The 27,185-nt window shown below is 42.5% G+C and overlaps 1 protein-coding gene and 3 non-coding genes across 6 annotated transcripts in view; 1 reads left to right on the top strand and 3 right to left on the bottom strand.

The window, feature by feature from the left end:
• Positions 1–3,630: 3,630 nt before the first annotated feature.
• On the bottom strand, positions 3,631–3,713 carry TRNAL-UAA. The gene has a single exon. It is a non-coding gene; the product is annotated as a tRNA-Leu (tRNA).
• Positions 3,714–19,750: 16,037 nt separating this feature from the next.
• On the bottom strand, positions 19,751–19,855 carry LOC122684569. Its single transcript, XR_006338105.1, has one exon. It is a non-coding gene; the product is annotated as a small nucleolar RNA U13 (small nucleolar RNA).
• A 700-nt stretch (positions 19,856–20,555) lies between these two features.
• On the top strand, positions 20,556–20,628 carry TRNAW-CCA. The gene has a single exon. It is a non-coding gene; the product is annotated as a tRNA-Trp (tRNA).
• A 2,114-nt stretch (positions 20,629–22,742) lies between these two features.
• Positions 22,743–27,185, bottom strand: part of STX11 (syntaxin 11) — a 48,403-nt gene continuing 43,960 nt past the window's right edge. For all 3 annotated transcript variants that reach the window (XM_043888480.1, XM_043888482.1, XM_043888481.1), the window contains one exon: positions 22,743–24,787. In XM_043888480.1, coding sequence (XP_043744415.1) covers positions 23,919–24,787 — 869 coding nt within the window. In that variant the 3' untranslated portion in view covers positions 22,743–23,918. The remainder of the gene's footprint in view (positions 24,788–27,185) is intronic.

Genomic DNA, 27,185 nt, shown 5'->3' with positions numbered 1-27,185 from the left:
TACCTACAAATGATTCAAATTTAAATTCAAAATATTTTAAGAATTTTTAAAAATAAATAGTCAAATATAACACGTCTACTTCTCAAGGAAAAGTAAAAATTCTGCTACATTTTAGGAGAGAGTTTCCATTTTTAAAGAACTAATGCTATCCTCTAGCTCTATCTATGTGTGATAGATATCTATATCTATCTACAGATAGATATAGATATCTATCTATCTTTGAGTGAAAGAAAACATTATTCTTTACATTTATTAAGGGAAATTGTGTCTAATCATATCTACCACCTAGGTACAATTAGTCTACGTATATGATATTGTCTGTCAAAGAAGGATATGAATGTAAAAGTGTTTGGGAAAACTGCAAAGTGGTCTATACAGGCAAGGTAAGCTTCCTTCCTACTTGCACTGCTGGTTTCTACTGTACTTTCCACAAAAGATTGCTCCAGAAAAGGGAAGTGAACTCAGTTACAAAACACCCACATTTATGAGAAGAATATTACAGCCTCACAAGCATTTTGTGTGGGTAAAATATTATTTTCCTATTTGCAAATGAAGAAAGAAGGCTGATAACCTGGGAAAGTTGTTACGTTCTGTCTGACCCCAAAGCCTGGATTCTTCCTACCGAGTCACTCTGTGCTATGTACTTCATAAACTGAATCATAGTCTTAGAGTTTGCCGTACTAAATTGAAATTCACTTAGAGAATTCTTCTAATCAGAGGAAATCAATGATAGAACATTTCATAGAGAAGGATACAGTAAAGCAGAAAATTCCGTCTAAATTGCCATGTGAAGATTGCGGTTAAATGGGCCAACTATACTGATCAATCACAGTGCCCTAGGATTCATCTAATAAATTCTCTTGTTTCCAGACCAGCAGCTTTCAGACATCATTTCACTCCTTTTCATGGAATCTCAGGGATCTGTGAGAATTTTAACAAGCACAAGAAAGAATACTAGCTGACTTTTACCATCTTTGCTATAGCACAGTAACTGGTTACTACTGACTAGAAGCTTGAGATACAATATACTTTTAAAGGAACAAAGTACAATTCTACACTGTACAATTGTACAAAGTACAGTTCTACAAAGTACAATTCTATTCTGCCTCTTCTTGGAAGGTTTGTTCCATTTTTGCACATGAACATATTAATAAAAACAAATAAAAATTAAAAAAAAAAAACAAAAACAAATCAGCAAGAACCCCTGGGTTCAGACTGGGAAGGCTTCAAGTCAATATTGTTTTTCTCCTTGCTCAACTTTTAAGGAGGAAGAGAGGCATAGAGTTTAGTCTAACTGGCTACTGACTGCATTCAGCTTTTTCCCTAAGAAATATTTCCTGCCAATTCAACATGTCCCCTGTCCTGAGCATAAAGAGACCCATTGAGTTTGTACATCAAGAGTTTGCACATCAATAGACAAGAGATACTTTCAAATGCAACACTGATCAGGCTGCTTCTTGTTCTGGATCCTTCAGTGGACTTCAGGCACCATATTTAGGATGGTTTCAAGATGTTTTCCCCGACATGTACCCCTCTTCCTCCCTGCCCTTCTCTACTCCTACCCTACTCCTCTTCCTTCAGTTCTCATCTAAAGCTGACTCTCTGGGAAAGAGGGCTTTCAGCACTGCTCCTTTAGCATCTGGGTCTCTCACTATCTAAGCTCCTTTAAGGAAAGGCTGGCTTATTTATCTGCACATCTGAAAGGTCTAACAGTGACTGGTTTATAGCCAGTTCTAGGTGCTGGCAGGATGCTTATTTCTAACCTGTTTAGACCCTCTTTCTTTTCCTCTTCCCTTCTTCTTGAACAATTCCATTCTAAATCCATTAGATGGGCCCAAAGAAGGTAGATAGTACACTGGGGCAGGGGACCAGGGGGCAATTTTGGGAATTACAAATATGGATAGAAAAACTAGAACAAGATTTATAGTGTTGTATCAGAATTAGAGTATTGGTATGAACTCCTAAATATAAATAGATAGATAGATAGATAGATACTATCTAGGTGTACTAGGTGTGTACACACATATCTCTTTCTGTCCACTGAGAGGGCCTGGGAACAGTAACACAACAAAACCAAGGAGCACATCTACTACTGAGATCTTGGTTTCTAATTACCATTCTCCACTAAAGGAAACTTTAGGTTTCCTAAAGAACTAAAGGTTCTTTTCAAAATGTCTGATCCTGCATTGTCTGGATCAAGAGCAATACAAGGTAAGCATGGATCATCTTGGACTAGGAAGTAAAGACATGCTAAAAAATTCAGGCATGTCAAAAGTCAGTTTGAACAGATTCCCACTGGGGCCAAATCTGGGACACTTGCAGCATCAAAAGAAATAAAATAGATTGTAACCATTAATTAAAAATAGGACACTATGAATGCATACTTGCCTAACTTGTGATTCTATAATGATTGAATAAAACAGAAAGTTTAATGAGTAATGGGATGTTTACATAGCTTCAAAGCACTTCACCTCAAAATATGCATCAATCACAAAGGGTTAAGTATAGTCGGGGAAACTGGCAGAAAAGCCTAATCAAGTGAATTCAGATTAGTAACAGGACACATCAAAACCATGCCACCTGAGAGGCCAGAAAGCAAGCACAACGTCAATTCTGGGATAGCCCTGGGCTTTATAAGTACAACCTGAATCGAATCACGAGAAAACATTAGACAAACCCAAACTGACAAAGAGATATTCTGCAAAATGACGAGCTTGTCATCTTCAGAAGTTTCAAGATATGAAAGTCAGGAAACAGTGAGGAATTATTTCAGATTGCAGAAGCCTAAAGCAATGTGACCAGTAAATGCAACGCATTATTCTGAACAGGAGGAGCCTTTTACTTTAAGGGACGACTGGTGATTAAATGGGGCCTGGGGATTAGATGGTAGTAAATTATCAACGTTAATTTACTGATTTTTAACGGTTGTACTGGAGCATCTATTTGGTATCTTACTCTCAAATGATTTTTTTTGGAGGGGGGAGTAATTTTCATTGTACTTGCAACTCCGCCCCTCTAGATTGTAATTACTTTCACTTTTTAAAAGTATTTTCAAAACAACAAAGACAAAAAATAAAAAACCTAGACTGTGTATCTTATTTTAAAATTCTTAGCGATTACCGATTAGAGTCCATTTTGTAGCTGTGATGCATATTGTCTCCATCTTCATGGATTTAACGAAAGAATTCTGGGCACACAATTAATTTTGCGAAAAATTATGAAAAGGGAGAGATGCATTCTTGACTTTTTCTGCACTTTTCTAACTACGCTGCCTGCCATTATCACAGGCGGCCTTCCTGCCCAGCTAGCGAGGGAGGTGCGCCCCGCAGCGCGGCCGCCTCCCGAGTCCCGACCCCGCCGGGGCCCCCCGAGGCAGTTGAGCGCGTGCGACGCCCACCCCACCCGACCCCGCCGCCCCGACCGGGGGTCAGCGCCGGCGCGCGAGCCCCACGCCCGGCCCACTCGCTGGGTTGCCTCTGGCCTGTGGGAAGCGGAGCCGCGTGTTGTGGGACTTAACTCCTCTCTCAACTAGGAGACAGAATTCCTGAGTTTAAGGCATAATGTGCTCAGTGAAAATGTATATATGTTTTAAAAAAAAAAAAAAATTTAATATGAGGAAAAAAACCTAGCTACCAGGAGTGGGGTTCGAACCCACGCGGACATACGTCCATTGGATCTTAAGTCCAACGCCTTAACCACTCGGCCATCCTGGTGTCTCACTCGCTCACCCTACAAGCGGTACTACACCGTCTCGCTCTTCGCCGCCGTCCCTTTTTTTTTTTTTTTTTCCCCCGAGCTGGAGCTGCAGCTGCCCGCCAGCCAGAGCCTGCTTTTTCTGCCGCTGCAACTCACTGTTGCTGTCGGCCGGCCGCGGCCGCCAAGGCAACTGCAGCCGAGCTCGGCGCGCTTTGGGCGGCGGCGGCGGCGGGCCAGGCCGCTCGCTCAGGCGGGCTTCGGGCCCAGCCACTCTGCTTTCGGTTTCGAGGTGCGCGGGCGCGGGAAACAAACACGCCAGTGAACCTCCGGATTTCGCAGACCGCGTTTGGGCGCGGCGCCGCGACGCCGCCCAGAGGGTGGCGGTGTGTTTGTTTTATTCCAGGTGGGATAAACTTCAAGGAGTGGGTTGCACGGGCAGCAGCAGAGTTCGGGGACCCTCCCCACCCCGCCCCGTCCCTGTGGGCCGCTTTTCTCCTCGACAGGTCACACGGGCAGGGAGTGTTGCAGCCACGTGAGTCTACACAGAGCCGGCAAGTGCAGGGAGCGCAGCACTATTCGCCCGCCCGGCTGGCTGCGGACACGGCCTCCTCTCGGGTCGCTGACCCGCCTGTGCACCTAGATGTTTACGTTCTTATCTTAACTTTTCTGCAATGCTCTCCTTCCTTTCGGGGCACCAGAGCTTGCACATGGTCCTTTCACTTCGCTTCCTTTTCCAGGGCTTTCGCTCCATTCTCCACCACCCAGGACCTGGAATCCAGCACACAGCCAAGGCTTCTGCGTTCTGGAGCGTCAGGGAGCCACCATCTGGCAGCCAGGCCCTTGTCCAGGGTGTGCAGGCTGGCTGTCTTGGACCGAGAGCTTCCATCGTCCTGGAGTCTGTACACACATTCACATCACCAACTGGCTCATCACCCACTGGGTCACACGGAGAAGCCCATTGCCCTGGCGCCTCCTGGACGCCTGTGCTCCCCGGGAACATTGCCATGACCCCGGGAGGCCTTGGCCCAGCCTGTTGCCCTGGTTCTCTGAGTACCAGTCAACAGTACGGACCACCCCTGAGAAAGCTCCCCGGGAGAGGAATGGGTGGAACTGCCCCCTACCCACTTGGCCACGTAACATCGTGGGGGATCAGTGGCCTGTGTGTACATTCCAGCCTGAACACTGTCCCACCTGCTGGCCGTCAGCCTGGCCCTCCCAGAGCCTGCAGAGGACAGAGCCAGAACATCCCCCAGGCCGGCCCTGCCCTGCTGAGACGAGATGAACGTGGACTCTTGCCAGGGTCTATAGGCACCAATGTGGTGATGACACCACCCACTACTCGCCACCTGCATCTCGGAGGCCGAGTGCTGGCTTGTACCTTAGGAAGTCGGCCTCAAAATAGAGGAGATTGCCCAAATGTCAGAATGTGTTCAAAAGATGCTAGCAACCACAAGACATGACAGATATCCACCTGAAAGCTAGAACAAAATATGAAAAGCACCATGCAATGACATTTGTTATAACTGACACTACTAGAGCGCAAAAGATAGTATTAAAATGGATTTTTTAAGGTTGAAATGGCCTCATGTTCAGGAAATTGCATTTAACATAATTCTCATGGGGAAATGATTTACTCTATTTAAACTACTTTTCGCTGTGTATGTGTTTATTTAAGACGTGACATTCTTTATGCACTCTATAGTGGTTTGGAAAATATGTCCATAACTGCTTTGATACTCCTCCCTTCAAGACTGTGCTCAGTGGCTTCAGCCATGTCTGACTCTTCGCGACCCCATGGATCATGGCCCACCAGGCTCCTCTGTCCATGGGATTCTCCAGGCAAGAATACTGGAGTGGGTTGCCATGCCCTCCTCCAGGGGATCTTCACCTGCATTGGCAGGTGGGTTCTTTACTGTTAGGACCGCCTGGGAAGCCCCCCTCTGTTTAAGATATGGAGGCTAATTACCTTCTCCTTCAATGTAGGTTGGATCCTGTTTCTTTAGTTTTTAAAGGCTTATTTACTTATTTGGCTGCTTGGGGTCCTAGCTGTGGTGTGTGGGATCTAATTCCCTGACCCGGGATCACACCCCGGGTCCCCAGAGTGGGGAGTATGGATGGATCTTGTTTCCAGTGAGAAGAATAAAACAGAAGAGACAGTGTGCAACCTGGGAGACCAGGTCATCAAAAGGCAGTGCTGCTATCAGCCTGGATTCTCTCTGTTGGACAATTCCCACTGAAGGAAACCAGCTGCCACCTCCTGGGCAGCTTTCTGGATGCCCGTGTGGTAAAGAACAGCCTGCAAGGAACGGAGGCCTCAGTCCAGTCAAGCCTTTGAATGACTGTAGCCTTGGCCAGTATCTCAACTACAACCTCTTGAGCGGTCCTGAATCAGAACCACCCGGAGAAACCCTGATTTCCTGCCCCTCAGAAACAATGCAAGATGATAAATCCTTTTGTGATTATTTTTATGCAGCTATAGATAACTAATAGACATACTAAGTGGAAGTGAAGTCGCTCAGTCGTGTCCGACTCTTTGCAACCCCAGGGATTGTAGCCTACCAGGCTTCTCCGTCCATGGGATTTTCCTGGCAAGGGTACTGGAGTGGGTCGCCATCTCTAGCTTTGACAGTGTATTCACAGGCGTATATTTTTTCTATACGTATATCTTTAAAATTTTTTTTTATTGGAGTATAGTTGCTGTACAATGTTCTATTACTTTCTGCTGTAACCAAGGTGAATCGGCTATGTGCACATCTATCCCCTCTTTGTTGTGTTTCCTTCCAGTTGAGCTCACCGCGGAGCATTGAGTAGAGTTCCCTGGGCTATGCAGTAGGTTCTTATTAGTTATCTATTCTATACATAGAATCAATAGTGTGTATATGTTAATACCAATCTCCCGTTCACCCCACACCCCTTTCCCCCCCTTGGTATCTGTATGTTTGTTCTCTATGTCTGTCCATACATACATCTTAAAAGAATAATCCTGCTGACCCTTTTGCTAAAATTGAACTTTCCCTCCTCCATTTGTTTTCAAACTCTTAGATGGAGTTGCCCACACTTCCCAAGTCCTCTCGTTTACTTTCACTTTTCTCCAGAATCCTCTACTGTGGGGCTTCTACCCTTTTCTATCTTTTCAGAATGAAAACATCTTTATTAAAACAGATTCAGAGTGAAAAAGTTGTATGAAGTTCAAACAATATAGAAATGAATGAAGTAGAGTGCATAACCCTTTTCCACAGCCCTGTCATTCCAGTCATATTGAATTGGGACCCTTGTCCCTTAGAAATGCTGGGCATTTTCTGTCTCTCTCCTCCTGCTTCTTTCTGCCCAACTGTCTTCCAAGGCTCAGCATAAACCCTACCTCCCCACTACACATTGAATTGTAAGGTGATATGAGTGTCAGTTACATTAACCTGCAAATATGAGTGTACAAAACTTAGGAAGTTCCAAATTAGATTTTAGAAGCATCCTTATCACTCTGCTTGATCTTGTTTACTGTAATAATTAAGGTATGTGATAACATTAGTGTGTGTGATAACAATGTGTGATAACATATTATTGTTAGTAACATAATTTCCTTAGGTACAGAGTTTAAATTTTTGTCTCAAAACTCATGAAATGTAGAATACACATTTTCTATATATTAAGCAGCATATAAATTAGTCATTTTGTCTAAGGGTTGTTGTTATGACCGCAGTGATTTTTCTACAGATGAAACACAAGGAAGCAGGATGTCATAATATAAAGACATTATTTAGGCTGTGGAGTCAATAGATCTAGTTCGAATTCTGATTTTTCCCAAGCTGTGTGGGCAATATACTTAACGTCTGCAAGTCTCAATTTCCTCATCTGTAAAGTGGGACTAATAATACCTGTCTTAGAGAAATGTTGTGAGAATTAAGTGAAAAACCACATGGAAAGCATCTAGCAGGCTGCTTGGTTGGAAGGGGACTCCTGTGATAGTCACTGCTTGTTGCTCTTCAAATGGTCATTCCCAGTTTGATTTCAAGGAAGGAAGATTTTACCCCCTCCCCCATGAGGTAAATTATTGTTGGCCTCTTGCCAATAATTGGCCTGGGGCTGGAAATAAGGGGGAGAGTGGACCAGTGATCTGGATCTGGCTAGTAGGAGATAAGGAAAGTTGGCTAGAGCTTCTGAGAAAGGTATTCTTTCAGAATTTAAAAAAAAAGGGGGGCAGGGGGAGTCTTGGGAAGTGAAAATTTGTGCTATGCCTTCCCCTTTTCTTCCTGCCTTCAACGACATGGTGTGAGACGAAATTCTTGGAACTGTGTTAACATCCTGTGGCCACAAGAGGACGAGCCTGTGGCTGAGGAGCTAACACCCGATGATGTCAGAAAGATGTGTTTGAAAGAAACTTTGCTCTTAATGACCTTTAAGAGCCACTGCTAGCCAGAAACTACCTACCCTCAATCTGTCTGTGATATGGGATAATTAGCATGTCTTGAAATACATGCCAATGGGTCTCAGAACACCAGGATCATCGGGAAATTTGTTGGAAACACCGATTCTCAGGCCCCAGCCCAACTTCCTGAATCTATGTCTCAGAACTGGGGGGTTGTGAGGCATGCTCAGGTTTTGTTTGTTTTAATTTATTTATTTTTAATTGGAGGATAATTGCTTTATAATGTTGTGTTGGTTTCTGCCATACATCAACATGAATCAGACATAGGTAAACATATGTTCCCTCCCTCCTGAATCCCCTCCCACCTCCCACCCCATCCCACCCCTCTAGATTGTCACAGAGCCCAGGTTTGAGCCCCCTGCGTCTCACAGCAAATTCCCACTGGCTGTCTGTTTTACATATGGTAATGTATGAGTTTGCATGCTACTCTCTCAGTTCATCCCACCTTCCCTTTCCCCCACTGTGTCCATAAGTTTGTTCTCTATGTCTGCGTCTTCACTGTTGCCCTGTAGATAGGTTCATCAGTACAATCTTTCTAGATTCCACATGTATGCATTCATACAGTAGCACTGTTTTCACCGTAGGGTTTCTGCCAAAACCTTCCTAAGGGCTAGACAGTACATGTAGAACACTTGAAGGGTTCTACAGTATTCCCCCAAGGTCAAGAATCCATCCTTGACTGATTCCCCATTACAAGCATGACTCTTATCATTTATCTTTTTTCCCCTGAGACTGTCTCCTGAGAAAGCACTTGCTATCTTTCAGTATTTAAATAAATATATAAATTACTGTGTAGAGCCCCGAAGCTGCCTTCTCTCTAGCTGTGTCTTGCCTTGGATAGAATCTTCACTTTCACCTTCCCCGAAATCTCTCATTTCCTGACTTCATTCTAACACCCTTTTATTTCAACATCAGTTAAACACTTCAACTTCCAGCTTCCTTTAAACCCCTTCTTTATCTCTATAATGAAGAAATATGACCACATCATAGATTTTTAGAATATTATTGTGACACGCATGGACAGACATCTCAGTAACAGGATACAAAGAAACTGTAAGGGACTAAATATAAGTGTGTATACAGGCAGTTGGTATGATAAGATCAAAAACCCAACTGCCACTTCTGAGGTGTCAGGAGCTAAAGCAGGTTACTTCCCATGATCCCTGCACACAGCACCATCAAGGGGGTGGGTAGACCACCTAAGCCACCCCTCTCCCAACGCCTGAATCTGGCCCTACCCTCACCCCGTTTAAGGGACAACCTCACTCTGCCAAGGGAGCAAGCAAGGGAATCTATTATTTGCTTTCACTCCCTTGAGCTTGCAGCCCAAGTCCCAGTAAAACTTTGCATGAATTTCTTGTCTGGCCTGTTACCAATTTCTATTGATTAAAGAGACCAAGAACCAGACTGGATAACATTATCACTAAACGGCATTAACACCAGGACATATTTTTTCATCTGAAGGTGAGAAAGAGAAGCATTCTGTTTGCTTGCAGTGGGGATTACCAAATACTTCTCAGGCACTTTCAGATACTTCGGTGTGCCTTTCTTGTGTTGGTGACTGAGCAAGCGTGAGGTCAACCAGCTCTGACTGCTGAAATTGTGATGAGGTTCTTTCAGAAAGCTAAGGGCTAGAGGTATCACAAAGGGATGCAAGGTTGCTGGGACACGAGACAAGGGACGGAAGGGGAGGGAGGTTTGTGTTGCCTGGTGCCCTCTGCCTCCCGGCAATTCAGGACTCAGCTACAGAGAAGCACATTCGGAGTTTTGCAAAGGACTTTTAGCCTGCCTTCAACAGGGCTGTTTACTCCCTTCTCTCCTTCCTTCCCCCTCATCTTTTGTTTTCCAATTTTATCAAAGACAAATTTTGTTTTTTGGGGCAGTGTCTTCAGATCACTTTACTGTGAGAAGCACTTTACACTATTATCTCATTTTATCTAATTTTCCCTATATGTGTGTATATATATATATTTTTTAATGTTTATTTTTAAAAATTTACTTATTTATTTGGTTGTGCTGGGTCTTAGTTGTGGTGCATGGGCTCTTTGGTTGTAGCATGCGGGAGCTAGTTCTTTGACCAGGGTTTGAATCTGAATCCCCTGTTTTGGGAGCTCAGAGTCTTAACCACCAGACCACCAGGGATGTGTCCCATTTATATTTTAGTTCTTTATTATTTAAGTGTTATGCCTCTATCTTGTTTTCCTTACTTTACCTTTATTTGCATTTCCTTTAAAAGTATTATTACTTTTATATCTGATTGAAATTATATTTAGTCTTAGTTTAGATTTTTACTTAATCTATATTTATGCTTTGATTTTATTTTATTTAGCTTTTAATTTTTATTTTATAGTTAAATCTAGTTATTTTATCTTGCTGTAGTTCACTTTTCATGATATTTCTATTTTAACCTGTATTTGGATTTTAACATTTTAGTTTTTCTTAATTTTCTCTCTTCTTTGCATTATTATACTTAATTTTTTTTAGGGGTATTTATTTTACTTTCTGTTTTTAGCAAGTAGGAAATACAGCCTCGGGAAGTGGCAATGAGAAAGGCCATATCCTCTGTCCCCAGGGGAGGAGAGGGACAGTCTAACAAAGGGTAGGGTCTTCCTGCAGCCAGTCACAATGGGGACTCAGACTATATTGGCTAGATATTAAAGGGCACAGTGAACTTAGAAAATGTCATACAAAGTGACACCAAAATTATACATCAGATATATGTTGGGTGACCATACAATTTATCATCTATACTCAGACACTTGTGAAAGTGAAAGGAGAAGCTATTAAAAGTCATGCTGGACGACAGATCTGCAAGAAGCTGGTGCTAAGCAACTTATGTATTTGAAAGAAATGGGTATGCAAGTTTAGACCGGAATTAAATAATATCAGCTCTGCACTTAAAGGATATTTACTGAATGAACAACTACATTGATAGTTATATAAACATAAAATGTTAGTCACTCAGTCGTGTCTAACTTTTTGTGACCCCAGAGACTATAGTCCACCAGGCTCCTTTGTCATTGGACTATAGCCCACCAGGCTCCTTTGTCCTTGGAATTCTCCAGGCAAGAATACTAGAGTGGGTTGCCAGCCCCTTCTCCAGGGGATTCCCCAAGCCAGGGATGGAACCTGGGTCTCTTGCCTTGCGTTCAGATTCTTTACAGTCTAAGCAGCAAGGGAAGCCCCTATACAAACGTAAGTGTAAATCAAAACACAATTCCTGAGATGTGAAACTTTCTTGTTGTGTCACTTAGAAAAATCCAGACAGAAAATTGTAGCTGCCTTTACAGTTCAAGTTTCTCCTGTGCATTTTGGATTAAATTAACCACATGTGCGTGTGTGTGTGTGTGTGTGTGTGTGTGTGTGTGTGGTTAGTCACTCAGTCATGTCGGACTCTTTGGAACCCTATGGACTGCAGCCCGTCAGGCTCCTCTGTCCATGGGGATTTTCCAGGCAAGAATACTGGGGTGGTTTGCCATGCCCTCTTCCAGGAGATCTTCCCAACCCAGGGATCAAACCCAGGTCTCCCACATTGTAGGCAGATTCTTTACCAACTGAGCCACCAGGAAAGCCCACATTAACCACATAGTAACCCAAAAATATTCATCTTTTTTCAAAAAGTATAAACAGCAATTCTTTACTTTCTTTTTTTGTTGTGGACAGAATTGAATGAAGGCAATTCTGATGTTTTGCCTCTAGATATCTGGGAGGGTGATGATTCCATTAACTGAAGGAGGTCCATTGGAGGAGGAAGAACGAGCTGAGTTTGAGGAACCATGGGACATTCAGGAAGGGAATTCAAGTAGACAGTAGGATATAAAAGTCTGCAGTTCAGGCGACAAGTCCAGGCTTAAGATAGGGATTATTGAGTGAATGGCTCAGGCAAATGTCTGAGTGTCCCACGGTGCAGGCAGAACCACAGGCTGGCGGGAGGGAGGTACCGTGGTGTGATGTCTAGTGATCCCAGGATATCCTTGAGCAGGACCCAGTGCAGTCGTTAGGAGTTCACCCTTGCTACTCAAAACCAGTATTTCCCACAGGTGAGCACAGGAGCGGTCTTGCAACCAGAAGAAAAAGACTAACTTGGGGGCCGCCTGCTCAGGGGAGGTGGCCCACTCATGCTGAGGGCACCAGGATGCCTCGAATGCACTGAAAACTGTTTGCTGCCTCCTCATCAGGCAGACTCAAGGGAGAGGCTGGAGTCATCAGTGAGCAGCCTTCTCTCCACAGAGGTTTGAGAATCATCACCATAAGGCAGCGAAGCCATGGGACAGATGAGGTCACTTATAAAGAATGTACAGAGAGGAGAGAGTCAAGGGTAGACCCCCTTGGCCATTTCACATGATGGTGTGTAGGCAAACTCATCTGACCCACTACTCTGAAAAATATATGTGGTACCTCTGTGTTCTTACGCTGCCAAGCCCTGGGGAGCAGTCACTTCCCTCCCCCTTTATTCTTAGTTGCCTTACTCATTTGACAATTTAGCTGTGTAGTGTAGCTATGGAGAAGGCAAACTCTGTCAGCTAAGCCCACAAGAGCATGGCATTGGCAGATCACAGCCTCTTTTTCCAGTCAAATAAATCAGACGAAATGGTAATATAAATCTGAATGCATAAATATTTCCTTTTATTTTGTTTTATTTTAGCAATATTTTTTAAGAAGGTAATTCAGTTGTTCAGTTGCTACATCATGTACCTTTAATCCCAGGAGTTACTGTTTTAGGTGTAAACTGTAGTATCTATTTTAAGTGTTGCAAAAATTTTGAAAAGGGAAATATATATATATGTATATATTATACATTTTATTACATATATACATACATATAAATTTTCTTCTGAATAAAAAAGCAGACCAGGTGAAGAAACAATAGACTAAATGGAATTAATGGCATCAGCCTCTCCCAGTTTTATTTATTGTTAAAGAATAATGTAATAGTAGGATGAAGAGAGTAGTGACAATCATATTATATCAAACTTCGAGGCACAGTTTTTTCATTTTTGTTTTACAAAAAATGTGAAAGGAAAATAAATGAATATGCAAGTGAGTATAAAGACTCTGAGTTATCAGAAATTTATGAAAGCCTTTAGGAGTTAAGAGAAATTTCCAAAATTTTCAAAGCACTTACTACACTGAATTTAGGTTAGGTCCAAACAAAATTATATTCTAGAATGTTATAGTACATAATTTAACCAAATTATACTCACAGGGCATACACAGAGGAGAAAAAAAGAAGTTAACCTACCAACTTCTAGTTGAAACCATTACCCCTGTTGACACATCAGCCAAGTAAGTCGTTTGCTCAGAATTTCTATTTCTTAGCACACAGATGAAAATCAATCAGATTAATTCACTGAAAAGTCTATGTTTGTACTTTCATCTTCCCCTTTCAACTTCTTTCCACTTCAGCCATGTCCCCTAATCCTCCTCCCTTTAGGGTGTTCAGGGTTATCTTGCTTTCTGATTCTAGGAACAGGTCATCCTTCCTTCTTCCTATTTTAAATATCAAATTCATTCATACCATTCCTTCCAAAAATATTGATTTTAAGCCTCTTGTCTCTTATCAAGAAGGAAAGGATTTCTCATCACCGTTTTTATATTCCCCGGTGTGTTCTGCCAGTCATATCTAATATAACAGTGAAATTCTTATCAGTGAGAAGGGATGCAACTTTTGCTAATAAAGCTGTGGTTTCTTTTTGGAAATGAACACTTGTTGCAAAGTTATTCATGTATTGATAACACCCAAGGCAGGGTGCCAAACCCAAGAAGCTCCCCTGCTGAGGAGTCCCAGGATTGAAAAAACAGGCACTTCGTTTCATTTGCCAGTGTTACTTTCTCCTGGGCTGGTGCCTGTTTTAACATCTTGCCGTCCAGTGACATTTCTTGTTTGACAGGTTTCTTCCATGAACCGGATTACCAAGTGTAATGAAAATCGCGAAAGAGAGGCTCTGTAACCTCATCTGTTCCCTTTTAAGGGTGCTTTAGACCAGGGTAAACCACAGGGCAGGGCGAAAGAATGAACTGGTTAAACATTCCTCGCTGCAAGAGAAATTCCTGTTCTGTCACATGCAGGCTGAATCATTTCTTTTTGTCTAGGGGTGACATTCCTCCTATATCCTCTCTACCCGCTGGAGATTCTTTCCTTGATTTTGTCCCAAACCATCTTTTGAAAGTGTTGGAGCACCAGCTGCTGGCAGCTGGGAGAACATTAACAGTAGTTCTGCCAGGATGGTTTCCAAAGGCGGAGAGTGAGGCCTTGTAGCCCAGACGAGCTCACAGCTCAAAGGATGGGCGGTTTGGGGTCCTCCAATCTCTCCTTGATCTTCAACTCCTACTGCAAAAGGAATGGCCTTGCCAGTTATTTCTCTGCTCAGTCCTCCTGCAGGTGAACATTTTTGCACTGGACAAGTATTATGGATCCCTAAGGAATCTGTATTGGGGTGTGGATGTAGCCTGACATACTTAGGAAAATGAACTGATGCATCTCAGGGCAGCCTCATAAAAAGACCTCAGTGACTGGGGACAGTTTAGGACTGATGCCCAAAGCCACTGCCCTGAAACACAGCCTTTTATGACCAGATTTTTACACTAGTATTGAGAGAGTCATTTCCTTGGGAGGTTGGTAAGAAGTGTAGGGGTCCCCAAGGAGAGAGGGGCCTGGAATTCTCAAGGATGAAGAAAGGACAAACTTTTTTTCCTCTACATTCCTTAGGATTATATAACAATAATGTATCCTGCCTGAGGACAGTCTCTGGATTAAACCTTCTGGCTAATCCTGTTATCTTAAAATGTAAATTATGGGAGTAGGTCTGGTGAAAGTGAAAGTGAAGTCACTCAGTCTGTCCTACTCTTTGCGACCCCATGGACTGGGGCCCACCAGGCTCCTCCGTCCATGGGATTCTCCAGGCAAGACACTGGAGTGGGTTGCCATTTCCTTCTCCAGGGGATCTTCCTGATCCAGGGATGGAACCCAGGTCTCCCACATTGCAGGCAGATGCTTTAACCTCTGAGCCCCCAGGGAAGCCCAAGGTCTGGTGAGGTCTTTACAACCTCCAGACATTCTTTGGATTCATTGGAGAGTATAAAACTCCATTGCTAACACTAGCAAGTGGGTACTCTTTCTACCCCCTTCTGATGTCTATGTCAGAAGCTTCCTCTATCTCCTTTATATTTTAATAAAACTTTATTACACAAAAGCTCTGAGTGATCAAGCCTCGTCTCTGGCCCCGGATTGAATTCTTCTCTTCCGGAGGCCAAGAATCCCGGCGTCTTTTTGAGGGTCAGGAACAACCTTTCAGTATCTTATGTAAATGATCCCACTAGATGCCATCTGAAAGAGGAATATGTATAGCTGAAACCTGAGCCAACATATTTTGTCCACAATTAAAAAAACATTTAAAAATTTATTTTATTGACTTTTGGCTGTGCTGGGTGTTTGTTGCTGTGTGGGCTTTTCTCAAGCTGCAGCAAGCAGGGGCTCCTCTCTAACTGCAGTGCGTGGGCTTCTCATTGAGTGGCTTCTCTTGTTGGGGAGCTCGGGCCCGAGGGTACAGGCTTCAGTAGTTGCAGCATCTGGGCTCAGTAGTTGTGGCTCACGAATTTAGTGGCTCTGCAGCACGTGGAATCTTCCTGGACCAGGAGGTGAACCCGTGTCCCCTGCATTGGCAGGTGGGTTTTTAATCCCTGGACCACCAGGTCAGCCCTTGTGTGCCATTTTAAAAATAATCTTTGTTTGGCTGAAAGAATAAAAAAGAAAACAAAAAAAGTCCCTTCTTAAAACTGAAATTTAAAACTTAAGTTTTACAACTTTCTTTGCAGCCCACCTTAGTCTGTACCTTTAAAAAGGTACAGAGTCTTCCTGGTCTCAATTTGACCCCAATTCTGCCGACTTCAGTCCCCTGAGACAGACTTTTATTCTCTCTCCATTAAGTCTTTTTGGACTGACCATTCTCTTGGATGATCTGCTTCTCCCTAAGTAGTTTTTTCTCCAGTCTTATTTGTCTTCCTCTCACCAAGACCCACCCCTGCTCCCAGGACACTGCCCCTACTCTGGGCCCAGCACCCAGCATAGGACTGCTTCTTAGTTTCCACCAAAAAAAAAAAAGAGAGAGAGAGAGAGAGAGAAGGTAATATTACTTCACAGAATTCTCGTGAAAATAATGAAATCAAAGCATTTTATAGGGGAGTTTCCTGGTGGCCTACTGGTTAGGATTCTGGGCTTTCACTGCTAGGGCCTGTGTTTGATCCCTGATTGAGGAATTGATAACCCCCCATGTGCACAGCCAAAAATAAGTGTTATGCCAACAGATACTGTTATGGGCTTTCCTGATGGCTCAGATGGTAAAGAATCCACCTGCAATGCGGGAGACCTGGGTTCGATCCCTGGGTTGGGAAGATCCCCTGGAAGAGGGTATGGAAACCCACTCCAGTATTTTTGCCTGGAGAATCCCATGAACAGAGGAGCCTGGTGGGCTACAGCCCATGGGGTCCCAAAGAGTTGGACATGAATGAGCGACTACACACAGCACATTGTTGTGTGTATAAAGACATCTTGTTCACTCTTCATAACACATGTTGCTAATCAGTTCAGTTCAGTCTCTCAGTCGTGTCCGACTCTTTGCGACCCCATGAATCGCAGCATGCCAGGCCCCCCTGTCCATCACCAACTCCCGGAGTTTACCCAAACTCAAGTCCATCGAGTTGGTGATGCCATCCAGCCATCTCATCCTCTGTCGTCCCCTTCTCCTCCTGCCCCTAATCCCTCCCAGCATCAGGGTCTTTTCCAATGAGTCAACTCTTCGCATGAGGTGGCCAAAATACTGGAGTTTCAGCTTCAGCATCAGTCCTTCCAATGAATACCTAGGACTGATCTCCTTTAGGATGGGCTGGTTGGATTTCCTTGCAGTCCAAGGGACTCTCAAGAGTCTTCTCCAACACCACAGTTCAAAAGCATCAATTTTTCGGCACTCAGCTTTCTTCACAGTCCAACTCTCACATCCATACATGACCACTGGAAAAACCATAGCCTTGACTAGATGGACCTTTGTTGGCAAAGTAATGTCTCTGCTTTTTAATATGCTATCTAGGTTGGTCATAACTTTCCTTCCAAGGAGAAAGCGTCTTTTAATTTCATGGCTGCAATCACCATCTGCAGTGATTTTGGAGCCCCCAAAAATAAAGTCTGACACTGTTTCCACTGTCTCCCCATCTATTTCCCATGAGGTGATGGGACCAGATGCCATGATCTTCGTTTTCTGAATGTTAAGCTTTAAGCCAACTTTTTCACTCTCCTCTTTCACTTTCATCAAGAGGCTTTTTAGTTCCTCTTCACTTTCTGCCATAAGGGTGGTGTCATCTGCATATCTGAGGTTATTGATATTTCTCCCGGCAATCTTGATCCCAGCTTGTGCATGATGTACTCTGCATATAAGTTAAATAAGCAGGGTGACAATATACAGCCTTGACGTACTCCTTTTCCTATTTGGAATCAGTCTGTTGTTCCATGTCCAGTTCTAACTGTTGCTTCCTGACCTGGGAAACAACAGTTTCTCAAGAGGCAGGTTTCTTAAGAGGCTGGTCAGGTGGTCTGGTATGCCCATATCTTTCAGAATTTTCCACAGTTTATTGTGATCCACACAGTCGAAGGCTTTGGCATAGTCAATAAAGCAGAAATAGATGTTTTTCTGGAACTCTCTTGCTTTTTCGATGATCCAATGGATGTTGGCAATTTGATCTCTGGTTCCTCTGCCTTTTCTAAAACCAGCTTTAACATCTGGAAGTTCACAGTTCACGTATTGCTGAAGCCTGGCTTGGAGAATTTTGAGCATTACTTTACTAGCGTGTGAGATGAGTGCAATTGTGCGGTAGTTTGAGCATTCTTTGGGATTGCCTTTCTTTGGGATTGGAATGAAAACTGACCTTTTCCAGTCCTGTGGCCACTAATGGGTTTTCCAAATTTGCTGGCATATTGAGTGCAGCACCTTAACAGCATCATCTTTCAGGATTTGAAATAGCTCAACTGGAATTCCATCACATCCACTAGCTTTGTTCGTAGTGATGCTTTCTAAAGCCCACTTGACTTCACATTCCAGGATGTCTGGCTCTAGGTCAGTGATCACACCATTGTGATTATCTGGGTCGTGAAGATCTTTTTTGTACAGTTCTTCTGTGTATTCTTGCCACCTCTTCTTAATACCTTCTGCTTCTGTTAGGTCCATACCATTTCGGTCCTTTATTGAACCCATCTTTGCCTGAAATGTTCCCTTGATATCTCTAATTTTCTGGAAGAGATCTCTAGTCTTTCCCATTCTGTTGTTTTCCTCTATTTCTTTGCATTGATCACTGAGGAAGGCTTTCTTATCTCTCCTGGCTATTCTTTGGAACTGTGCATTCAAATGGGAATATCTTTCCTTTTCTCCTTTGCTTTTTGCTTCTCTTCTTTTCACAGCTATTTGTAATGCCTCCTCAGACAACCATTTTGCCTTTTTGCATTTCTTTTCCTTGGGGATGGTCTTGATCCCTGTCTCCTGTACAATGTCACGAACCTCCATCCATAGTTCATCAGGCTCTCTGTCTATCAGATCTAGTCCCTTAAATCTATTTCTCACTTCCACTGTATAGTCATAAGGGATTTGATTTAGGTCATACCTGAATGGTCTAGTGGTTTTCCCTACTTTCTTCAATTTAAGTCTGAATTTGGCAATCAGGTGTTCATGATCTCAGCCACAGTCAGCTCCTGGTCTTGTTTTTGCTGACTGTATAGAGCTTCTCCATCTTTGGCTGCAAAGAATATAATCAGTCTGATTTCGGTGTTGACCATCTGGTGATGTCCATGTGTAGAGTCTTCTCTTGTGTTGTTGGAAGAGGGTGTTTGCTATGACCAGTGCGTTCTCTTGGCAAAACTCTATTAGCCTTTGCCCTGCTTCATTCCGTACCCCAAGGCCAAATTTGCCTGTTACTCCAGGTGTTTCTTGACTTCCTACTTTTGCATTCCAGTCCCCTATAATGAAAATGTTGCTAATAAAGAGGCTCAATTTTTATATGATGGTGCAGTTACATTCTAGATCCTATTTATTTTCCATTTCTAATAGTCCTATTTTATTAAGGCCAATCATTTTTAATTCTGCTATCAAAAGTCAGTCAACTGTTACTCTGATTATAAACGCATGTTCAAACTATCACCTTGATTACAAATGGGAGACTTGCATGCTGCAGTTTGAAATACGTTACATATTTTTTTAAATCAGAGTAGAGTTGTTTACAGCAACACTGCTGTTAGTTTCTGCAGTAGTGCAAAGTGGATCAGTCACATATACATGTATCCGCTTTTTTGGACTTCCTCTCTATCTAGGTCATCATAGATCACTGAGTCGAGTTTCCTCTGCTATGCATAGGTTCTCATTTTATCCATTAATACTTACCTTTCATATTTTGAAGAGAGAGTTCTGATAGTATTAATAGAAAGTAGAATGGCAGAATTTATATAGAGAAACCAAGACTACGGGTACCCTATTTTATTACTTTTAAGCTCTGCACAATATTCAGTAGTTGCCTGTCAAGATAGAAAGTTTATACTGTTTACTGTATAAGTTTAAACTGTACAAGTTTATTTTATTTATTTATTTTTTCTTTTTACGTCAGACAGGTAATGTGCCGATGTCGTAACAAGGTTTGGAGGGAGGCACATGTCACGCAGCAGCGTGAGCACCCAATCATCATGCTCATGAACTACAAAAGGATCTAAACTGTACAAGTTTAAACTGTTATACTGTTTATAGCAAGTTTATACTGAGCCTGAAAAATCTTTGCATGTGACATTTAACTACAAAGCATTGGAACTGTTTTTAAGTATTAAAGCATTGACACAAGAAGAAACCCTATTTTCTTTCCAAGTGGTTATCTTGAAAGACTATAAACTGACTCTTGTGATGTCACAGTTCAAACATTTTAATGTTATTGATCAGCTTTTTAAAAATTCTAACTCTTTTTATCCTGGATACTGATGCATCCAAGGTGAGCATCTTTCCTATTATTTACATTTCTGGGTTGTCATCAGCTAGAGTCTGCGGCTGTGACTGTGGTATTTGGCTAGTTAGGAGTCACTTCATATGTTAAAATAGCTTTAAGCTGGCGGGGGTGGGGCACGGTGGGGGGAAGAAGAGGATGGGATGATGAGAGAATAGCGTTGAAACCTATACATTACATGTAAAACTGATAGCCAGTGGAAGTTCAATATATGTTGCAGGGAACCCAAAGCCAGTGTTGTGACAACCTTGCGGGGATGGAATGGGAAGGGCAATGGAAGGGAAGTTCAAGAGGGAGGGGACATGTGTATACCTATGACTGATTCATGTTGATGTATGACAAAAGCCATCATAATATTGTAATTATCCTCTAATTTTAAAAAGTAAAATTTAAAAAAAAATAGCTTTAAGGGACTTCCCTGGTGGTCCAGTGGCTAAGACTTTGCACTCCAAATGCAGGGGGCCTGGGTTCAATCCCTGGTCAGGGAACTAGATCCTGTATGCTGCCACTAAAGATCCTGTGTGCGGCAACCAAGGCCTGGTGCAGCCAAGTGTTTTAAAGGAAAAAAGTTTTTAAAAATAGCTTTAAAAGATTTTTACCTTCAGCCCCTGAAGGATCTATTGTTCTTTGTGATTGGTTCTTCAATTTAGTACCAAAGTGACGCAGTGCATGAAGTTTCCAGGTTTGCCTCAAAGTCTGCTTCTTACCCACAGGCAACTTTCAGAGTTTACCAAGTGAGCATCACAGGATGAGGGAAACCCCACTCTCAGCACCTGCTCATAGCACTAGAGCCCCCTTTCTTAAGGAAAAAACCAGCATTCCACCCACCCCAAGGCAGGGCAGTCAGAGCCGGGAAGGGCTTTGAGGAAATAGGGTGGGATGTGGGAAGAGTCTTTGGTCTATAGTGACCTGGCCTCCACAGCTGAACTTCTGGGACTTTCTGACTCATAGTTGGAAGGATCAGGGGAAAGCACTTGTCACATGGAGCAGAACAGCTGCTTCCTGCTTAACATTTTTTGAGTGGAACATCTAATTTCATCTTTGTAACATACTTGAATATAAGAAGGCATGAAATGCCACTAAGAAAACAGCTCTTTCATTGTAAAAAAAAAAAAAAATGTAAACCCTAATATTCAAAGAAGATAAGGTCTTGGTTTCTTTCTTCTATTTTATTAAAGATTACTAACAGAAGAATGGAAGTTTAAGTGTTATTTGCTCAGTCGTGTCTAACTCTTCACGACACCATGGTTTGTAGTCCACCAAGCTCCTCTGTCCATGGAATCCTCCAGGCAAGAATATTGGAGTGGGTAGCCATTCCTTTCTCCAGGGAATCTTCCCAACCCAGGGATTGAACCCAAGTCTCCTGCATTGCAGGCAGATTCTTTACCGGCTGAGCCCCCAGGGAAGCCCTTATAAGCATGTATTTTTTCTCAGAAGTTAATAGCTATTAATTAATAGCAGCTCTATCAGTCTACAAGAAAGTTATGCAGTAACAATAATGAATATAGTACTTAGCATGTGCCAAGCACTATCCTAAGTACTTTTACATATTTAGTCATTTACTTCTTCCAACAACTCTAGGAGGTGGGTCCTATCATATCCATTTTACAGATAAGGAAACAGGCACAAGTCATATGGCTGGTATGTGGCAAAGTCATGATTTAAACCCAGAGAGTGCAGTCCTGAATCTGTGTTCTTTTCTGGTATGCCACAGTTGGATAGTTACTGAAGAGCAGGAAAAAAAATTCTTGCTTTTTCAATAAGCAACAGTTCACAAATCTCTGAGTATATTAAAGTGAAATTTTTACCTAACTTTCCAATGTGAAAAATTTTTAAATATACAGAACCAGCAAACTCCTTGACTTTCAGCAATGGTTCCAAACAAAGAAAATGCATTATGGGGTAAACTCAGGAAGTATTCTCTCTTATGGAAACTAGTAATAGCTCGTGTCCTGTATTCCCAGTATCTCTTCACTACCATGGAAGACTTAGTAATGGAGCTGTGTGAACTTTTTTTTTTAGAGAAAGGGAATTAGGTCAAAGGTGAAACATATCATCCCTAGAATTAGCTGAGAAAGAATTGGGAGAAGTCTAAGAATCCAGTGGGACTTGGTTTCTACAATTCTCATATTTAACCATGAAATTAAAATTAGGAGCAGGGCTAGATTTCATGGTCATAAGCAGATTAGTTAGTGAGTTCCAAAGAGTTCAGATATTCTTTCTACTGCTTTTAAAATTTCACTGTCTGAAGCACCCGTGGATAATGACCACTGAATAAACCCTCTCATCTATTAAACAATGAGTAGAAAGAGCTCAGAGTTGATTCATAAAAAAGACAGGAAACATGGTGAGTGTAGGTAAGGATATTACAAAGTTTGCAAATGAAACCAAATCTCCAAAACATGATGACTTTGCTAAATTATTACTAATAACACAGGAGAGAAAGCAACACAACCCGTTGTAAATTCTTTTTCATTCTCCCCTCCCCTATTCAGAGGTCCATTCACCTGTTGCAGCCTCAAACAAGGTGGTAGAATTTTTAAGACAATAATTGAAAAGTTAGACTACGATTTAAATGGTCAGGACACAAATACATAAAAAGCATGCTTATAATGTAATGTTTATTTCACTTGAAAAACAAGATTTATTTTAAATTACTACATTTCAATGCACAAAAGGAATGGGTCACAGTAAAACAAAAGTAATTATTTCTCAGATTTTTTTTTTTTAATATTTCTAACTCTGTATGCATTTTCAGCATTTGATATCTGTTCTTTACCACCATAACCAACCAACTCAAAATAAACTTGGGTGGTTTTGATCCAGACTGAACTATGGAGATGCAGACAGGAGCAAGATAAACTCAAAACAAGCAAACCAACATCAACACAGTAAAAATGTTTTTCTTGATATTTATATATCATATTTACAAAGGTAAAGCTAAACCAACTGGTCATTATGTACATACATTAGTAAATATTGGCACTTTACATTAACATATAAGTGTATTCATAATTATCAAGTAAAAAGATAAATTTTAAATTATTTTTATTTATGAAAAATATATATAATGTGATACACATACTTCAATTTGAGTGCTTGTTCAATAGTGAGTGCTCAAAAAACTTTGGGGAAAAAAAAAATCCCATAATGTATTCTGATGGAAGACACTGAAAGTAAAGAGGTAAGGAAATAGTAAGTGTTAAATGTGATTTTAGTAAGTAGAGGACGTGAGCAGAAGATATTCATTCAGATGGGGATCGCATAGCATAAACCAGAGGAAGACTCAGAAATGGAAGATGTGCAGTTTTTCCCAAGGTCAGTTTCACTCGAAAAGGAACAGAACCGAGGTACTTTCAGGATAAGGTAATCGAACTGGAATTTTGATAACAAGTTCATACTGTGAGCCGATCCAGAATTGACTTCCGGCTAGAGGTTCATGTACAAACATGCCTTGGACATCTACTGACACAACGTCAGTTCCTTATTTGGCTTCCTTTAAGAGGCAAGGGTGCTATGTGCCCTTTAAACGACCTCAGAAAACTTCAGCCGGCATCTGTCGTGACTGAAGAATCAGCGGGTGAGATCCACCCTTGTTCCAAGTACGAGCTGGGCTGGAATTCTTGCACCTTGTGTTTTTTGTTCCCTTTCTCTAAGGCTCAGGTCCACAGTGATTAGCGCAACTCACCCCAGGACAGATGGCCTCAAAATCTACCCCCAGAGCGCTTACCTGTCCATCCCGCTCGGGGATGCGGGTGTGGCGGTCCGGGGCCACCTGCTAGTTGAGGCTGGGGCAGCAGAAACAGCAGATCGTCCGGCAGGGGTTCTTCTTCTTGTACTGCACAGCCTTGCGCACCTGCACCTTGGCCTGCCCGGTGTATTCGACGGTCTTCTGCACGTTGAGCTCGATGACATCCAGGGTGTCCGCCTGCTGCTCCACGAGCAGGGCCATCTGCAGAAAGAGGTCGTGCAGGTCGCGGATGCGGCCCTCCAGCCGCAGCAGCTCGCGATGGCGGCTCTCGATCTCGTTGAGGGCCGCCCGCGCGCCCTTCACGTCGGCCAGCAGGTTCTCGGAGAACACGTCCCACTTGCCCTGTTCGAACATGTCCTCGATCTGGTCGCCCGACACGTCCTTGCCCATGATCTCCAGCTGACGCTGGATGCGGATCTTGCAGTTCTCGCGTTGCTTCATCTCGGCGCAGTTGTACTCGTGCATGGCGGCCTGGAAGGTACGGGCCAGCGCGCTGTACTGCGCACGCGCGATGCGCGCCACGGCCGAGTGCGCGCCGTGCTGGACTTCCGCCTGCTCGCTCAGCGCCTTCATGGCGCCCAGCTTGCGGTTAATGCTCTCGCCCCGGGCCTTGATGTCCTTGCCGATCGAGTTGGTGTCCCGCTTGATGCTGCTGAGGCGCCGCATGGACGTGAGGAAGCGGGTGTTCTGCTTTCCCAGGCGCCTCACATCGGCAATCAGCTGCTGGTTTTCCGCCTGAAGGTCTTGGATGTCTCGGTACAAGGATTCCAGGATGTGGTCGGTCTCGAACACGATGTCCTCGTGAGGCGAGTCAAAATCATCGTCGTCGTCCGGGAACTGCTGGTCATACTGCTTGGTTAATTCCGCGAGTTCTCCTAGTCGGTCCTTCATTTTGCCTGCAAATAGAAACATGGAGGTTCAACTCCTCTAGCGAGAGTCAAAATATTTGCATTGAGAGAATTAGACATTAAAATAGAGAAACATTCTGCTCACTGTTCATCACTCTCAATTCTTAACACCCGAGTGTAGGTAACAAATGCACTACAGGAGCTAAATGGTTCACGACATTTGGCTTATGAGTGAAGGACTGATGTGACTGGGAGTCACGACACCTTTGTGTTTTATAGCTTGTAGGTATCTGCAGTTCTTCTGCAACATTGTTCTTTACAGCTTGGGACTTTACTTTCACCACCAGACACACCCACAGCGGAGGGTGCTTCTCGCTTTGGCCCAGCTACTTCATTCTTCCTTGTTTTAGCCCCTAAGTCATTGCCTGCCAGGCTTCTCTGTCCATGGGATTTCCCAGGCAAGAATACTGGAGTGGGTTGCCATTTCCTCCTCCAGGGGATCCTGCCCACACAGGGAGGTATGAACCGGCATCTCCTGCATTGGCAGGCGGATTCGTTACCACTGAGACACTAGGGAAGCCCTGTCTATATGCATGCATGAGTGCATGCGTGCGTGCTAACTCACTTGAATCGTGTGGGACTCTGCGAACCTATGGACTGTGGCCCACCAGGTTCCTCTGTCCATGGGATTCTCCAGGCAAGAATACTGGAGTGGGTTGCCATGCCCTCCTCCAGGGGATCTTCCCGACCCATGGATTGATCCCACATCTCTTATGTCTCCTGCATTGGCAGGTGGGTTCTTTATCACTAGCGCCACCTGAGATGCCCTTAGCAAAGATAAAGATTGTTAAATAAGTAAAATACATACTTTAAAAAAAATACATTGACACATTAATGACGAATTTCTGCCTTGATTTTCAGATTTTTTTGGATCTTTTTCTGCATTTTATTTTTAAAATTTATTTTTTAAGAATAATTGCTGTATTTTACTATTTACTGTTGAGACATCTAACAGTTTTTATTTACCACTATTTATTGTTATTTCTTGATTTACACCTATAGCATATGTAGTATCCATCACCTGAAAATGTTGCTTTACATATCAAAGTTCAACCACTCAGATAGCCTCAGTCTACTTGTAGAAAAATAAAGGCCAATAAGAAGCAAAAAAAAAAAAAGATTGTTAAATAAGGATAGTCAATTTATAGGCTTTGAGTCCAACTCTAAGTGTTGTCTATTCTGTGTCTATTTCAGTACTGGTGAGCATCTTCAGTCTTGTACATCATAATGGTTTTTTAATGATATAAATCATGGTTTAATTTTTTATCTTAAAAACATAAAAATTGAACCTGCTTAAAGTAAAACAACAAAATGAACAAAGATGAAAATCTAATAAGGAAGTATAAAATTTGGAAGTTGAAATTTCCTTGCTCTTACGACCATATCACCAATACATACTTTAACTTGAATGTCTGAGACTCAGTGCTTAAAAATATTTTGGGGGAAAATCCCAAAATACAAGCTAATGAATGATACTGAGTAAAAGAAATTAGGAAATAGTTAAGTGTGGCTCAGCTGGTAAAGAATCCGCCTGCAATTTGGGAGACCTGGGTTCGATCCCTGGGTTGAGAAGATCCTCTGGAGAAGGGAAAGACTACCCACTCCAGTATTCTGGCCTGGAGAGTTCCATGGACTGTCCACATCCATGTCCATGAGTGGCAAAGAGTCGGACATGACTGAGCGACTTTCACTGACTGACTGATGTGATTTTAATAAGTAGGAGAGGTGAGCAGAAAGAAGATGTTTATGCGGGAATCACATGGCAAAAGCCAGGGGAAGAATCAGAAGCAAAAGACATTCAAATTTTCCCAATATCTCTAGTGGTAAATGTTAACAAAACTGCTTTTTTAAAAAAGCTTTATATGGAAATTTTCAATCATACACACGCCTACTAGAAATAATATAACACACTCCCATATACCCATCACACAGCAGCAATATTTGCCCATTTTTAATAGCTTTTTGAAATAAGTTGGCAGCTCAAGCAGAATTTCCATGCTTTTATAAGGGTGGTTCTGATCAATTCCCTGCTTAGCAAGGCAAAATAATGTTCTCTGTGTCCATATTTTTTTCCAGTGAAGTGAAAAACTTTCATTTTTAATACTGTATATATGCCAAAATAATGAACATTTTGCCATTTTATACAAGATTTTGTGGCTAGAATCTTTCTATTATATAATTTGCAGGAAACGGGGAAAGTAGTCGCATTTAATGGCTACTCAATCTATCAGGGATCTTGATCTCAAATTAAAAGCCTCCCTCAAGTTGAAGTAATTAATTTCACAACACCACTAATGGAATGCTGACAACTTGGGTTCAGTGATAAATAGAAAATGGTGAAATATTAACCATGGATTCCCATCTGCCATGACCATTAGTTACATAA

The sequence above is a fragment of the Cervus elaphus genome, chromosome 26 (assembly GCF_910594005.1).
Source record: "Cervus elaphus chromosome 26, mCerEla1.1, whole genome shotgun sequence".
NCBI lineage: Eukaryota > Metazoa > Chordata > Mammalia > Artiodactyla > Cervidae > Cervus > Cervus elaphus.
The sequence above is the reverse complement of the archived record's forward strand: the minus strand, read 5'-3'. Positions and strand labels throughout refer to the sequence as shown.